This window comes from Vigna unguiculata, chromosome 8 (assembly GCF_004118075.2).
Source record: "Vigna unguiculata cultivar IT97K-499-35 chromosome 8, ASM411807v1, whole genome shotgun sequence".
In the NCBI taxonomy this organism is placed as follows: Eukaryota; Viridiplantae; Streptophyta; class Magnoliopsida; order Fabales; family Fabaceae; genus Vigna; species Vigna unguiculata.
Window position 1 is genome coordinate 1,417,501 of NC_040286.1, and position 18,182 is coordinate 1,435,682.

The window sequence follows — 18,182 nt, forward strand, 5'->3', positions numbered from 1 at the left end:
ACTTCCCTTCCGTTGTTTACAATGAAGGCCACTCTCAAAGGCAAGTACGATGTCGACAAAAACGGCGCCGCTTTCGCCACCGTCGCCGTCAACGCCGCCGACGTCAAGTTCCGCGCCTCCGTAACGGAAGCCACTTTCATCAACGGCCCCAGCCTCACCGGCTTGTCTCTCGCCGTCGAGAAACCCGGCTCCTTCATCGTCGACTACAACGTTCCCAAAAAGGTTCCATTTTTTTTCAAATTCCAGCCACTTCCACTACTTCAATAATAGCCTTTTCTGACACCGTTTTTCTTGCAGGACATTCGGTTCCATTTCATGAACACGGTTAGGGTTGGGGACAGGGCGTTGAATTTGAACTACATGCATAGCAGAGGGGATAACCGGACCGTCCTGGACGGGACCTTTGTGTTGGATCCTGCTAACAAGGTTTCGGCGAATTACGCGCTGGACTCGGGGAACTGCAAGTTGAAGTACAGTTATGTTCACAAGGGGTTGACCACGATTGAACCCACCTATGATGTGGCGAAGAACTCGTGGGATTTCGCCGTTTCGAGAAAGGTTTACGGTGATGACTCGTTGAGGGCCACATACCAGACATCTAGCAAGGTTTTGGGAGTTGAGTGGGCGCGGAATCCCAAACACAATGCTGGATTCAAGGTGAGGCAATCCGCAAATCAATATGAATATTTAGATGATAGTTGTGGTTTTGTTTTTCTTTTTTTTTTTTTGTGAGAATTTTTATTTGTTTGAGTTTTGATGTTTCTGGTAGAGTTTATAGATATGTGGAGTGGATCTCATATTTGACTCGGGATTTACTAACAAATTCAAACTAGTCCATGCCATGTGTTAGCTTTTGAGGTTTGAAGGAAACCCCAAATTCTAATATGGTTTTAGAATCTTGTTGTTCGGTCATTGAGGCTACTCCGTTTGGACCGTTTGCAGGTGGTTAGTTTTGATAATGCCACGTTTGATATGTTTTGTCTTTAAGATGAGGTATTAGTGATCTTTGATGGAGTAATGATAGGACTAAAATTAGTGAATGAATATATGTGAAAGATAACTTAATTGTATGAGCTAGCTTTTAAGCATATGCTTGTAACGTTTAGTCTTCAGCGCGAGGGAAGTGTAACGGTCATCCCAAATTTGAGATTGAGTTAGATGTAAATCCAAAATCTAAGATTTTCTTTTTCATGTGTTTGTGTTTTGCTTGAGTTGATTTTGGATGAGGAACTTTGCGTGTTAGTGTGTTGTGTAACTTTAATCTCTTTCAGCAAATAATTACGAATTTTGGTCATTGGTTCAACGAGTCTTGTTGTATGCTTTTCTATTGAATATTGCTAGAGCATTCGCTCATGGTTGATTTTTAGTAGAAGGAACCTCAAGGGTTCATTTACCAAGGGAACGTTTCTTAGTTGACTGATGATTAAGCTTATGAATGAAGACTGTTATACTGAGGATGTAGTCATTCATCTTGGGGTGTTTGAATATAATGAAGCCAGTAGCTTATCGTGAAGTTGGTTATGTGCGAGGAGGCACAATTTGCTGGCTGGAAATGCGATAAGGGGGACCGGAAATTTCACCTTTCTTGGGTGCTAACAATCAGTGTAAAGGCTGTATCGGATTATTTATTATATATATTGTGAACCATAAATAATTCGATCAGCATCCTAAATGGACAATTATTGGTCAAAGAAGGGATGCAATGTGTACTGATTGATTATCTTTATTCATTCTCATTTGACTTGAAAGTTGCCAATGCTTTATACTGTAGTCTTGATTTTTCCCTTAAGTTTCCTAGCCTTAATTAGTTGCTTACATATGTGGCGGCATACATACAACAAGATACTGGTCATGGTTGTGATCTTTCTTGCTCTCCGTTTCTTTTAAATATATTTTAGTCTTGGAAATGTTAGAAGTTAGAACCGTTCGTACATGACTTATGGATGCCTTGTGTGTTCTTCTATTAATAAATTAATCAATTTAGGTTTGACTCTTAGGATTCTGCTATAATCTATTTTCTGCATTAAATTTGGTTAAATGGATTGACTCCCCCTCCCCAATATAATTAAGTAATTCCTGAGTATCATCTTGTTGTTTCTCACACATATTTTCTAACTTTAAGCTTTGTCTTCCAGATTCTAGCATCTGTTAACTTGGCTGAGGAATTGAAAGCTCCCAAACTTATTGCTGAGACCACATGGAATTTTGAGATGTAGCTTGATTCCAATATATTGTTTCAATTGCTTGATAGGTTTACTGTCAAGTTTTGAAGGCTTTTTCGATCACCATTGGGCATATTTTGCCTCTGAATATTATATTATGTGCTTGAAAGTATTTTGATCATGTTATGAGCAATCTGGCATTAATTGTCCACCAGCAACTTCGCATTTGATTTTTAAACTACAGAACTTTCCCCACATTACAACATCCTGTAATTGCTTGCCCATAAAATATGGGCACTTTTATTTTCATAGAAGTCATTTTATGTAGCTTTTCTGTTTGATCTATCCTTTTTCCATTCTTACTATAATGTTTGAAGGATATCTTGTTCTATCATGACTTCCGGAGCTGGTATTTTCAATGTAAGTTCGAAGTTTACAACATATTTGGATCACTTTATGTTGCATATCCAAACATCTAAACTATCTTGGCAATTTGAAAAAAACTTTTGTGGGACAATATAAATATATTTTATAGCTAGTTGAATTAGAGTTTGTGTACAGCAAGCAAATTGCAGAGTGGTTTGTATCAGTCACTGATACATAGCATGATTGACAGTTTTATTGCTGATAATATGTTTATTAAAATCATAATTGGGAGTGGTTGAACGTGATTCTGGAATTCAAACTGTAGTTATAGCTTTATGAGAAGGAAAAATACTAGGTAGAGTGAATCATACTCTGAATAAGCAATTGTTTTGGTTGTACCGTGGAGGCGTGAATGCATTGAATCATTGTCGTGGCAACGCCGTTTTTTTTATAGCTACTAGAAGTTTGTTAAGATTAAGTTTGTAATAATTAATAATAACAAAACGGTGAAAATTTTCAATTTTTGAACTCAACCGCTAGTGATAGCAAGATAAATTAGTGTGTATGGATTATGAGCACCCAAAAGTCAGTTTTGAAAGTCACACTCCTTTTTGTTGTTTTTCTGTTGGCTGAAGTTTCATTATCATTCAATCAAAGTTAAACTACACCAAGATAAATATAAATGCATTGAAAGTTACCTAATTTATTTCTGAGAAAAAGTCAATGCTGAATCTGTTCCTTTCATTTGAGGATATATCACATTAAAATCATAATTTTAATGATGTTTTTTATTTAAGTATATAGATATGACAAAAAAAAATTGGAACAAAAAGTTATAAGAATAAAAGTTTATTTTTTTCTCTTGAAAATGGATATTTTTGTCTACAGCTAAATAAAATATTAATGTGATTAGGAGTCCTTGCATTGAAGTCAAAATTTAAGAAAAATAAAAGGTTTCAAAAGCGGTGTAGTAAATTAAGACTGCATTGAATCAGTGCTTTATTACAATATGTTAAATTTTACTATTGGAAGTTTGACGTTGAAAGTTTATAAGTCTTTTCACCAATTTCAAGCCTTCTTTTATTATGGGTGTTTTCAACTTTCACTCAAATTATATTCTATCATTTGCACATTCCGATAACCACTGAGATATAGTGACACTTCACATCACCAAAGAGAAAACGAGTAATCACCAAGATCATTAAATTGCGTAAAAAGTAGGGATGGCAATGCAGGTGGTCCGACTCGTTTAGACTCGGCCCACATAAGGTTTATACATCACGGACTGGTCCGTCCTGTCCCGTCATGTACAATTTATGTTGGCTGCAATCATTGGTCTGTCCCGCCTCGCACTTGGTCTACGGGTCCGCGGGCTGGTCCGCTTTTTTTTAATTCTTATGATAAAATTGAGAAACTTTAAGAAGTTCACAAAATTAAGTAAAGACTTTGGATAGTTGGATAATAAATTAATAATTCAACATTTTCATCATATTCATACTATGACATACACAATACATTCTTTAAATTTTAGCACATTAAAAAATACATAATACTTGTCTTTTTCAGTTATACAAGAATTTGAAACGTTAATGCAAGAATTCATAAAAAAAATAATTAATATACACAAGTGCAAGTTTTTTTTTTTATGCGGACCGCAACCAGTCTGCGTGGGCTTATTCGAGTCGGGCCACTGTGGGTTTGCGGGCTTACTACCCTGACCAACCCCGCATTTTTTTTACGAGTCGACCTGACAAGCCAGGCCTATATTACCATCCCTAATCAAAAATACAATACAAAGTGTTGTTTGATATATAACATAAATCGTACAATGTGATAACTATTACATTACATGAGTCATACGGTTGATCTCGTTTTATTCCATAACATTCACTACCAACATAAACAAGTTATGTGAAATAAAACATAAGAGACATAGAAGACAACATTGTGTTATGATTGTACCTCTTATAGAGTATAAGCACAAGATATTAATTTTATCATCACTAGTTTTATTTTGTTTGAAAACTAATATAAATATAAAAGCATTGTCCATTCCTTTTAATTCGGGGTAAAATCATACTCGGAATGAGTTAATTTTTCTAAAAGTGAAATACACTAGTATGTATGAAGGCACACTTATAAATTTCTATATAAACAAATCTCTTGTACTTTTGTGAATTCAGCAATCCGTTATTTGATCAACAAATTTATTATTAGAGTTCTAAAAACATTTATATAAGACTACACTTTATTGAAGAGGTAATTGAGTTCAGAAAGGTCAAAATTATAAAGATAATCTTAAAGATGTATTTACCAAGTTTTTATATTTTTATCAAGATTTTAGTTTAAACATTATATGAATTTGCTATTTTTTCGTTTAAGAATAAAAAATAATGACAGTGAATATGAATAACTTTGTATTATATTTAAGATCAAAATATAGAATTACAAAAATGATTTTAAATATAATCATTTATACAAAAGCTTAGATGACATGTTATTTATTTTATGAAAGAGATGATTTCCTAATCATGTAGATCCCAAACACTATGTAATATTTTATTGTATTTTTTTGTTACACTACTTGTATTTAAAATCGTGTTTGATATACACTACATAAATACATCTCCATAAACATGTTATAAACATTTTTTTTATTTTAATATTCATTTACCTTTTATATTACTGAAAATCCAACTAAGATCAGTTTTTTTTTCTTCTACTTTAAATTATGGACCGAGTAAGGTTTAATCTTCTAAGTAGTGCTTATAAAACAATAGCATAAACTTTATATCTCATGTCATTAAAAAATGTTTATTTATTTATTGTTGTTTTATAAATATTTTATTATATAAATGTCTAAAAAGATAATTGGATGAAATTTAGCTCAATGATATATTGATATTTTGGAAGATGGTATGTTTCTAATACTAGTGACATTAATAATTAAGTCTTTGTCTAGAATGCTAAAAATTCAGCATATGGGACCAACATTAGTCACATACATTAAAATTAGCACATGCAGAAGAGAGGAAATGATGATTTATTGTCATAGTTAATCTTTTTATCTTGCTTGAAAAAAAATATTTTTTGCTTATCTTTATTTCATTTTGGGTATTTTATTTATTTATTTTACTAAAATCCAACTTTGCAAAAATGTGTGCAAATATTAGAAAACCTTCATTCAATTTTTTTTTTCTATGTCTAAAGTCATCTTCTCACTATCTCCACCAAAAACTTCTATCATAAAAATAAATCAACAAAAAGTCCCAAATTAAAATTAAAATATAGAGAGAAATTGAAATATACTGATGCCTTTGATAGGATCTTTGATTATAAATTGAAAATTGATTTGATTTATTGAACTAGAAATTGTTTATTTATAGTTAGTAAAGTAAGTGATGCAAGTAGCTTTTATAATGAGTTGGTGGTCTGATTTAACAGATGCCAGAACTAAAAGATGCTCAATTTGAAATTAGAGTTTATAAACAAAATATTTTAAATTTGTCTGTCAAATTAAATGTTAAAAAGAAATCACTGCATGGATTGAAATGAAAAACTTAAACACATTTTTTAAATTAAAAAAAATAACCTTCTAAAGTATTTATTTGATGATTTTTGTCCGGTGTAATAGTCTATTAACTAAGTGACATGATATTTATATGTGTATAACGTAATTTTCAAATATACAATTTGAATTTGAATGTTACCAATAGTCAATCTTAAATTATGTACCCAACTTGGTGACATCATGACATGATTATTTATTATATAATTATATTTTAATCCGACAATTAACAATATATTATAATAAATATAATTATTAATTAGTTTCTACAAAAATTATTAAGTTTATTATACATAATTCCTAAAATAGAAATTTATATCCTCAACATTTCTCTCTCCATCTCTCTCTCTCTATATATATATATATATGCATGAAAATGTCACTTTTATGATTTAAAGAAAACCGAAAAAGTAATATCCATGTAGAAGGGTTTAGCACATATTTATAAAGTTTATTTTAAAATGTACAAATCATGGAGATACTTATATAATAAAAAAAAAAATTACCTTAAAAAAAATGTGGGATTATAAATTTTTCCAAGAGAATGAATGTAGAACTTTAATTAGTCAATATCTAAGGATTATCTGATGCAGATATGGTCCAAACAAAGCTATATCTGACCAGATCATATATCCTCAGTTACAGAACATTTGAACTGATCTCAATTTAGTTTTTTGTCTTGTTTTCTGTTACTTAATTCACATGTTAGCCCTAATTCAACCTCAGTCAATACACTGTCCTGTATCTTACATGGATATCTGCTAAATTTCCTATTACCAGATCCATCAACTTCCAAGACACACCCTCCAATTTTCTTCCTCAAAATCAATGGCGTATTTGGAAAAAGGCAAGTTTTTTATCTTCCTTTTGCTCTTCTTTTCCTTTTCTCTTCATGTTTCCAGCACCCCTTTAGACCACAAATCATGTTCAGTAGAATCGAAGCTGGACCCCGATTCATGTCAGGAACCTGTTCCTGAACCGCCCCAAACAACTAATCATTTGAATCAGCAAGTTTTGTTGGATAAACTTGAAGAATTAGTGAGAAATCTCAGTGATTTAGTTGCAAGGTTAGAATCAAAGCTACCTGACCCTCCTCAAGAAAAGGGTAGGTTACCTCATCAAAGAAAGGGTGGTGATGATGGTGATGGTGGTACAATATCAAGTAGTAAACAAGATGGGGAATTTGAGGGAAAAATCCGAGATGGAGAGAGAGCAAAGGGAATGTCTGTAACAAAGTACACACCTTTTTGGTCTGAGAGGTTCCAATTTGCATCTGCTGTGAAGTTGGATTCTGAGGTCACTTGTATAAATGTTTTGCCTTTTAGGGATCACGAGGGGCTGAGTAAGTATGTGGCAGTTAGTGATGAGAGGGGAAGAGTGTATGTGTTCTTGAGGAATGGTGATGTGTTGGTTGAGTTTGATACCTTGGTGAAGTCCTCTATTACTGCAATGATTTCTTATACTTCGGTTTACAAGAATGAGAGTTTTGTAGTAACTGGTCATGAAAATGGAGAAATTTTGTTGCACAGGGTTTGGGAGGGAGGGTCTACTGGAGAGGATTATAGTTCTCTTTTCATGGAGAATGTTGGTAAGTTTGTGTCACCTGAAAACCGTGAAGAAGGAAGGCCAGTGACTCTCTTGGAAGTTCATTATGTGGGGAGAATGAAGTACATTCTGTCTGCTGATACAAGTGGGAAGATCAAGGTTTTTAAGGAAAACGGTTCCTTGTATGGTTCTGTCATGGCTTCTAGCAGGCCACTGGCTTTCTTGAAGCAAAGGCTTATGTTCTTGACAGAAACCGGTGCAGGTTCATTGGATCTAAGGGGTATGAAAATCAGGGAATCTGAGTGTGAAGGGTTGAACCATTCTGTTGCTAGAACATATGTTTTTGATGCCATGGAGCGATCCAAAGCCTATGGCTTTACCTCAGATGGGGAAATGATTTATGTGTTGTTGCTTGGAGATGTGATGAACTTCAAATGCAGGGTGAGATACAAGAAAAAGTTTGACATGGATGAGCCTCTCGCACTGCAAGCAATCAAAGGGTATCTTCTGATTGTTAACCCTGAGAAGGTTTTTGTGTACAATGTTTCATCTCCACACTATGTGAGAGTTGGTGTGCCAAGGCTTGTTTTCTCCCCAAGTCTTGATGAACTGAGATCATCATTCTTGAACAGTCCAATCCCGGGTTTGGATGCTGAAACAAAAGTGATACCTTTGATAGGCACTGACAGGGAAAAACTTGTGATTGTTGGGCTTGGAGGTGGGTATGTTGGGATGTATCATTCAAATCTACCTATCTTCAAAGGGGAATTCAACACCATGCTATGGACTAGTCCTGTGTTGTTCTTTGTGCTTTTCTTGTTTGGTGCTTGGCACTTTTTTGCCAAGAAGAAAGAAGCACTTACATCATGGGGACCAGATGACCCTTTCACTTCCACTTCAGCTACCACCAATGCACCTTTGGCATCTGCATCTGCAGATAGATCTTATGGAGATTCTAGCTCAAGAAGCACTGAAGTCATGGATCTTAGAGGTGGAGCTCTCAGAGCTCCTCCAAGAAGGTATGGTTCTCCTTCAAGGTATCCTGGTGCTGCTGCTGCTGCTGCTGCAAGTTCTTATAGACTTGGTGCTTCCTCAGATCACAATGCTAGACCAGCCTCGGTTGATCCAGATTTTCGTGGAGCTTCTGAGCTGAAATATAGGGCCACCACCATGGATCCTCCGGGTTTTCCCAAGAGAAGAGAGGGCATGTTTGTACCAAACCAAGTTGTAAATGAGCGCAGTTGAGTGGGAGAGTTAATTGCATGAGCTTTTTTTTTTCTAACCAGTTTCAACTTTCCTTACCTTAGCTTTAAATCTTATCAGATCCTTCAGCATCACTCTGCTATTTGGTTTGCTGCTTCCTTTTTTAACTTTCAAGTTGTTGCACAAAAGAGGGAAATAAATTATATTGAGAAACTTGCTCGTCCTTTTTACTCCCATTCCCACTCCGGATTCTCTGTAAGGTTTTTCTGTATTATTTCTCTACTGTGTTTGCAAAATACACTGATTTTGATGTTTTAAAATATGTTAAAATGAGTTTTAATTTATAAACTTCAATGTAATGTTAGTGTTTAACAGAGAACAACACAAATAAAATCTAGCAGAGAATCTGAACTCTACATATTCTGAGTTGTGCATGCATTGGATATAGGTTGCTTAAACATTGGATATCAGAAGTTGGCTTGACCAAATTTGTGTCTGAATGTTGTGTTGGGAGTGAAAACAGATTCAGAATCATACATGTTGAACATTGATGTAAGATTAATGAGTGTGAAAAAATAATCTGGGAAGAGTTTTTCTTTTCTCTTTTACACTGTATATCTGTTAAACCAAAAATAGGAGTAAGGAAGTGTTCATAGCAACACCTATTTAAACAGTGGAAGTTAGTTAATTTGTAATATTAGATATATGATTTGTTTTTGACAAAAAAAAAGTGTATGAATAGTAAAAGACAGATAAAAAGTTTCTTTTGCTCCAACTCATTGTAGAAAAATGTGCTAGTAGAATGAATTAAGGTGTAAACTTGTTTAACATGATAAATTTCATTGTACATATGACTCAACATTATTTTGAGAAAAAATAATTTTATCAAGTTTTTACACAAATTCCCTCTCTCTTTTTTATCATGAAATTGTTTTATTCCTTACAATTATTCTCTTAAAAATTTGATTGACATGTTGATATCATTCAAATTGAAACAAACTAGAATAATATGAAGTTTACTTTGATATTATTAAAACTAAAAAGTTGTCAAAGGGATGGTAATAAATTTTCAAAATAATAATATCTCTTTATTCGTTTTATTAACAATTAGTGATTAGGTAAATTATTTATAAGTGTTACTAATTTGAATGATATCTCTCTCGTGACCTTTGTTGGTATATCGGAAAATATACTTTCATAAAGTTTTGTTTGAAAAATAATTATTTTTGATAAAAAAAATTCTAAAACTTTATTATTTTATTATTGTAATATCTAAATAAATAAAAAATTACTCTATTTAGTAACTTTGTTAACTTTATCAGTAAAATATTAATAAAAAAATCATTTTCGTTAAAATATATAAAACTTTACTTATTATTTTATTTTATATTATATACGAGTTTTGTGTCTCATCAAAATAAATGAACTATAAGAACTAACACTGATTTATCTACTTTAACTCTATTTTTTAGTATATAAATAAAAACATAGATTGTTGAAACAATATTCAGTATTAAATATGTTACCAAACTTATTATCACCTTTACAAATTCTGTTGTGTTTGGATGAAAAATATACTGAATTGTTGTGTTTGGATGAAGAATACTAGATAATTTGTTTTTCAAAAGTTTTAAATATTTGGTAGAAATATGTCTACATAAAAAAAATTAAAAATTTTAAAATTATTAATCAGTTTTTTTATCTGTGTTTCTTTCTTATACCATTCTTATCAACGATGTAAACAAATATCGATGTATACACATATACATATTCTTAATTTTAAAATATCTAAAATAAATTAATATTGATATGTAGTAAAAAAAACGATTTTAGAACAACTTAACTTTATAAAATAAAAATTATAAAATAAAATTAAAGTGTATTTTAAAAAATCATTACTTAAAAGTTTCAGCAAAAATGAAATTGAAGTTAAATCTACATAATAGACTTGACTCAATTTTTTTATATTTAACCTACAAAAATATTAACATTTACTTTAACTCAAAATTTTAGAATAATAAAAACATTTTTCTTTATTAAATATTAGTCAAAAATAAATATATCTTCTTTTCTTAATATTAAAAATTTATAAATAATTTTTAAAATTTTATTATAAATATTTTTAATTTATTTTACATATAATATTTTTATTAAAGATACTTTTGTTTAAAAAATAATTAATTTAAAAAAAGTTAAATAAAAAAGTAGTTAAATATAATAAAATAATTATTTAAAAGATAAAAATAATAAAATAATTATTTAATTTATAGAAACAAATATTTATTAAAAGATAAAATTATAAATAGAAATATGTAAAAAAATGAAAAATCTTAAATAAGTACTAGCGAAAACATAGGTATTATCATGTTTGTGTGTTCGATTTTTTTAATTTTCAAAAAAATTTGAGTTAAGATGAATAAGAAATATATAATTAATTTTTAAAATAATTGTTAAATATAAAATTTGAAAAATAAGATATGTACAAAATGAAGTTTTAAAAATAATAGTTAAAGACAAAAAAAAATTAAAATAAGAGTAAAGTATTTATAAAATAATTAATTTTAAAATTAATAATTAAAAATAAAATTGAAATATTGAAACGTAAAAAAAAAGAATATCTCATATTATATATATATATATATATATATATATATATATATATATATATATATATATTATAGATAGATTAAACAATTTTCTAATTCTACTATTTAAAGTCATTTCTTGATTCTCATGTATATGAGATATTTAATGCATTATGTAAAAGGAAACATACCAAATATGATAACATGAAACTTCATCTTAAAATGAAAATAAATTTAATTTAAGCTTATATTTCAAATTTTAAAGTAGTAAATCTAAAATATATGAAAACAATGTCCTCTGGAAAAGACCCCAATACCCCCACTTAAATTCTTGACAGTTGTCCCATTTTAAGGTTTTTTGGTAACTTTGCTTCTTCCGTCATCTGTCCATTCTCATTTTGCGTTTCTGACCAATGTACCCCTACGATGAAGCTTGGATTTTGTTCGATTGTGTGGCCAAAGAAGTCATTTTCGTTTTCCCGCCTTAGATGGAGGAGTACTGCATGATTTGATTGATTTGCATGGATTAATTAATGCTCTCAGTTCCTTTGCTCAGTTCCTTTGCGATCAAAGTTCATTGTTGTGTATTTTAAAAATTGTTTCAGCTGGGTTCTGCATTTTCTTCTTCCTCAGTGTTTACTCTCTGTTCTGCAGTATCTTAACCCATCTTCTTAAGGTCTTCCATTTCTTTGGTTTTTGTGGTTGAGTCTTTATTTTTTTTTTGTTTTATGAGTTCGTCGTGGGTTTGTGTTATTTTTGGTTCTTGAGTTTTGGATATTGGGATTATTTAGATTTGTTGTCTTTTTAGTTGGTTCAGATTTGATTTTGTAGTTTTCTTCGTTTTTTTTGTTGTTTCAGTTTTGTATGGTTTACCAGGTATGTATTCTGTGATTTTGTAGTTTTCTTCGTTTTTTTTTGTTGTTTCAGTTTTGTATGGTTTGCCAGGTATGTATTTTGTGTTTTTGAGTTTCATGAGTTATGGTTTCCGTTTGTTCTTTCCGTTTAAGGGTGGCTGTTATTTTTTTGTCCGATTCTGTAGTTGGTGTTATTACGTTCTTTGTGTTTTAACTTGGTATAGGTTGTGTTTGTATCTTCTGATGGCGAGAAAACTTGATCTCATCAAAGATATTGATGACAAGAAAGAAACATTGAAACTTGCTGTTAGAGTGAAAGACTTGTGGTTTGTTCAAAACCGGGATAATAGTCGTCATATGGAGTTGATTCTTTTGGATCAGAAGGTAATGCAATTCTTTTAGGTGGTTTGCATCTTCTTTCTTCTCCTTCTTCCTAAACCCCTCTGGCTCCTCCATTCTTTGTGGTTCCTAAAAAAAAATTATTCAAATGTTACAAAATGTTGTCGGTTGCTTATTTGTGTTAATTTTTGGGAACTTTTCATTTTGAAATTTTTAGGTTTGAGTTTCGGAGAAGCAAGGCTTCGAGAGGTAAGGATTTAAGGTGGTTTGCATCTTTTGACTTCTCCTTCTTCCTAAATCCCTCCGGCTCCTCCATTCTTTGTGGTTCCTAAAAAAAATTATTCAAATGTTACAAAATGTTGCCGGTTGCTTATTTGTGTTAATTTTTGGGAACTTTTCATTTTGAAATTTTTAGGTTTGAGTTTCGGAGAAGCAAGACTTCGAGAGGTAAGGATTTAAGATGGTTTGCAAGAGAGGATTAAAAAAATTCGATTTTTTTTTTTGTTATGCTTCATATGCTTCTCCTTTTTCTTTTTATTTTGAACTTTTGTAGTTGTTGTTGATAGAGGGAATGTCAAAGTAAATACCAATTTTTTTTTCTGTTCATGGGAATTTATGTAAGGTGATTTATTTTGGTGAAATGTTGTTGATGATTTGTAGTGAAATGTTGGAGCAATTCAAATAAACACCTGCACAGATAGATTTTCTTCTCCCGGGTAAGCTTTATTTTATTTTTAGATTTTGTAGCTTTTGTTTTTGTTTTTTTATTTGATTTTATTTTATGGTTCATTAGTTTTTTTTTTTTGTTGAGAAGTTCTAAGAGTTATGATATTGAAAACGAGGACAGGAACAGGCGCCAGATCCAATCATGGTGGTGCTGGGGAAGTTGAATGATCTTCTTGATGCTCTGGACTTCAACCAAGTAGTTATTTTTGTCAAGAGTGTCAGCAGAGCAGCAGAGTTGAACAAGTTGCTTGTGGAGTGTAACTTCCCATCCATCTGCATACATTCTACAATGTCACAGGAAGAGAGGTATTTACAAGTTCTTTTGAAATTGGTGGCATGTGCTTAGACTTCTGAGTATTTAGATTTTTAAGTAAGGTCTGTGTCTCAGAAGCTTCAATTCAAAGTATGGTAGACTGATTGATTGGGCGTTTCAACTCCCTTCATTTGCATAGATGTGAACTTTTATCTATAATTGCAGCCTTATTTTTGGTTTTAACACATTTACCCATTTCAGATCGAAACGATCACAAAGGCTTCAAGGAAGGGAAGCAAAGGATTCTCGTGGCAATTGACTTAGTAGGGAGGGGCTTGCTATTTAACTTATGAATTTATAGGTAGGAAGAGCAGGTAGATTTGGCACGAAGGGGCTTGCTATTACTTTTGTCTCCTCCACTGCCGACTCTGAAGTTCTTAATCAGGTCAAGCCCCTCTCTTTCATGGAGTTGTATTAACATTTCTTTTGTACTCCAACATTAAGAAATGTAAGGAATCATGGAATCTTTTCTCCATACGGTGCTTTCTATTAACAAAATTCTGAATGCCGATTTCAGGTGCAATCTAGGTTTGAAGTTGATATTAAGGAGCTTCCTGAACAAATTGACACTTCGACATACAGTAAGATTGTTTTTCTATTGAATGTAATTGTATGATGATTGCATGTAGATAATAAATACACTGTTGAATAATTCAAATGAGATGAAATGCTGTCTCAAGTTTTTACGTTAGTAAAAAAGCTGACTTATTTTTGTTTTCTGTAGTGCCAAATTGATGACGTTTTGGACAATAGGGAGGAGGTGGGATTCGAAAGATCTTTGCCCATATTGAGGGATGGATTAGGTGGCATCTCATGAATTTGAGTGCTTTGACACAATATTTAACGAAAACTAATATAAAATACGTAGGTACTTATGGTAGAAACACAAAAAAGAAATAGAGAAGGACAATAAATTTTTACCTTTTGTTACTTCTAAGTTGAAATGTGAAAGAATCATGAACAAAAAAAGGGATGGATTCCATATGTGCTGCGGCGTTGATGATTCAGAAGAGATCTATAGAGAACTTGATCGAAGAAGAAGAAGAAACTTTAAAAGTCGATGATACTGTACTATTTAATGAATAAGACGTTTCCGTCTGAAGATCAAATAAGCAGGAGTGCAATGATGATTATTTATTTAAGAGTACGAAGAAGTGACCGTCATAGTCTCTGAATTCACAATATTCAAAGTATATATTCAAATAAAAAAAGTAATGTTAAAGAATTAAGCTGAAGGAGTAAAAAAGAGTATAGGAAATCATGAACAAATAAAGATTTTGGAATTCGGGAACATATAATGATGACTTCGTCGCGGAAGGTGCAGGATTTCAATCATGAACCTTTACTTTACAGAATATTTAGTAATTTTGTAATAATAAACAATTTCAAAAATAATAATAAATAAGTAATAAATTAGGTCCCAGTGTTGGAAAGCGGAAATAAGTAGTATAGGAAACATAAATTACTATTCAAGACTATTTAATAGTATGTGAAACTGAAATTATTATTTAAGACCTTTTAATATTATGAAAAATATAAATTACTATTTAAGACCATTTAATGCAATAACTTATTCTGTCAATCATCCTACGTTCAATGAAAACCTGCACAACTTCCTATGAAAATTTTAATTTATCATTGCATTGGAAATCTAAGTTTATCATTGTTCAAGAAACCCTACACAACTTCTAATTATATTTGCATAACGTCTAAATAATGAATACGAATTCTGAATAAACGTTTGTATAAATTTTCGTAATTATTATTTGTATTGCTCTAAATAATCATCATTGCACCACTGATCTAGATAATTGAACTGCTCCATTAATTTGAACTACTCAGAATAAAACGTTCTGATGATTCAATTGATTAAGAATCAACTATTGAAGTAATTCATTAATCTCTCTTGATATCCGAATATGGTGCATGTTTGTATAAATATTTTCTTCATTATTATTTGCACTGCTTAAGATAATCATCCTTGCACTGGTCCACATATTTCAACTGCTCCATTTATTGTTTCATCTCCAACACGCTTTTATGATTCAACTTATTCAGATTAAAATATTCAAAAGATACATTTACTTATCTTCACATTTCACCCTTCATTTACGTCTCTCATCTAGAACTTCTCTTTGTTTGATCATCATTGCACTGTTTCAGATATTGTTCAATCTCTCTCACACGCTTTCATCATTTAACAATTTCGGATTTCAACACTTAAAAAAAGACCTAAAATGATATTCACAAAATACATTTTCAGAAAGACTTGAAAACTTCATTTGTATATTTCATTTACCAAAGTTTTTGTCATCATCTATTTCCAAATTTGGTTGATTAATAATTATTTTTGTTATTTATTACTAAATATCATTTAGTATTTAAATTAAAATTTATATTCAATATAAACATATTCCAAATAAAATAATTTTTATAAATCAAGTAATTAATATATTATTCCTATATTAAAATTGTTTACATTTACCAATTCATCAATAAATATTTATTAAATGGTTACATAAATAACTCATAAATGGTTTCATATTCCAAAATTATAATTGTTTTGATTGTTTAAGTTGATTATTCATGTGTGGACATTATATTTGCACGAGACCAAAGTTCTCAATATTCCTATATTTTATTTTAACAACAATATGTACATATGCATTTCATTTTAATATAATATATAACTCAATGTACATTTCAAACAAAAATAAAATGTGTGTACCTATCAAGAATTAGTTATTATAAATTTAATGTCTACCTTGATAACAATACCTACATTTATTTTTGTTTAAAAATGTTAACATCAATCTTACATTATGTTTGCATTTTTGTTTAAGTTGATTATTCATGTGTGGACATTACGTTTGCACGAGTCCAAAGTTCTCAATATTCCTATATTTTATTTTAAATAACAATATGTATATATGCATTTCATTTCAATATAATATATAACTCAATGTACATTTCAAACAAAATTAAAATAAAATGTATGTACCTATCAAGAATTAGTTATTATAAATTTAAAGTATACCTTGATAACAATACCTACATTTATTTTTGTTTAAAAATATTAACATCAATCTTACATTGTATTTGCAGTTTTGTTTAAGTTGATTATTTATGTGTGGACATTACTTTTGCACGAGACCAAAGTTCTCAATATTCCTATATTTTATTTTAACAACAATATGTACATATGCATTTCATTTCAATATAATAGGGTACTAAAAATTGGACTGTTTAAAAAAATAGGGTACTAAATTGAACCAAAAAATTAAATATAAGACTAAATTGAAGACAACTTTTACCACTGTCACATGTTAAGACTATAAATTGTCACGTGGCATGATGATAACCTGACACATAATAGTTTATAAATTTTTAGAAAAAAAATGAAAAATTTTAAAAAAAAAATCATGGCTTGACACGTGTCCGTTGTTAACTCCAACTTGACAGAGGACCAAATTGAACACTTTTAAATAATTGGGAAACTAAATTGAACCAACCATAATAATAAGGAGACCAAATTAAACCAACCAATAATAAGGAGACCAAATTGAACCAAGCCAAAAAATTAAGAGACTAAATAAATAATTATATCTAAAAATATTTATAGTTATATATAATAGATAGATGTGATTTTTAAAAGTTTAATAATTTAAATAATTAATTAAATTATCGCATGGTAATATATATTAAAATATTTTTTATGTAAATTTTTAATATTTTGATAACATGAAAAAAGTAATAATTAATGAATTTTATTGTTATTAATAGAGTTTTAAATAGTAAGAATTAATGTTAAGTATGTTTGTTGTCTCTAAAGTGTTCATATTTGTCATAAAATATGTATTAAACATTATATTTAACCGTATAATTTATCATACTAACAATTTCAAGAAGAGATTAGGACTAAATAAGAATCAAATATAAAATAAAATAAAATTGTTTAGTCTTACAACGCAACCCAACAAATAAATTGTTTAAAGGTTACCTTTGTAAACCCAAAACCTACAAACCCGTGTTCATGCACGGGATTATGTTTGTTTATGTGTTCTTTTATATAGTAAATATATTATATTATAAGAGATTTAGAGGTTTAGGAACTAAATGATGTATCGACTAATCCAAATACTATATAGAATTGAAATAAAATAGTGAGTAATATAAATTAATACTAATCCAAATAATAATACCACTAATACTAATATTAATATTAATTAAAAAAATAATACTAATAATATTATTATTACTAATAATAATAATTATTATATTAATAAAATATAGTTTCTACTAATAATTATAGTAATAATACATATTAATAAACTCATCTAATATGTGTATAGCAAAATTCGTATAATCAATATATATTCATACTCATTTATTTCGTTTAAAACAAAAATACATACAATAACAATAACACAACCACAAAAAAAGGTCCGTGCGTACGCATGGATCTCATACTAGTTTTTACTACAAACTTGGACTGAAACGTCACTGGTTACATCATCATCT

General features: G+C 30.2%; 2 protein-coding genes and 1 pseudogene across 2 annotated transcripts in view; all 3 read left to right on the forward strand.

Moving 5' to 3' along the window:
- LOC114195663 (outer envelope pore protein 24, chloroplastic-like) overlaps nucleotides 1-2,551 on the forward strand; it is a 2,671-nt gene extending 120 nt beyond the window's left edge. Inside the window, exons 1-3 of the mRNA XM_028086210.1 lie at nucleotides 1-222; nucleotides 298-657; nucleotides 2,136-2,551. The exon at nucleotides 1-222 is cut by the window's left edge and continues 120 nt beyond it. Coding sequence (XP_027942011.1) covers nucleotides 22-222; nucleotides 298-657; nucleotides 2,136-2,216 — 642 coding nt within the window. The 5' untranslated portion in view covers nucleotides 1-21 and the 3' untranslated portion in view covers nucleotides 2,217-2,551. The remainder of the gene's footprint in view (nucleotides 223-297; nucleotides 658-2,135) is intronic.
- A 4,124-nt stretch (nucleotides 2,552-6,675) lies between these two features.
- On the forward strand, nucleotides 6,676-9,159 carry LOC114194474 (uncharacterized membrane protein At1g75140-like). Its single transcript, XM_028084726.1, has one exon. It carries the CDS (start codon nucleotides 6,925-6,927, stop codon nucleotides 8,884-8,886), a length of 1,962 nt encoding a protein of 653 aa, XP_027940527.1. The 5' UTR covers nucleotides 6,676-6,924; the 3' UTR covers nucleotides 8,887-9,159.
- A 4,463-nt stretch (nucleotides 9,160-13,622) lies between these two features.
- LOC114193063 lies at nucleotides 13,623-14,504 on the forward strand (annotated as a pseudogene).
- Nucleotides 14,505-18,182: the final 3,678 nt, after the last annotated feature.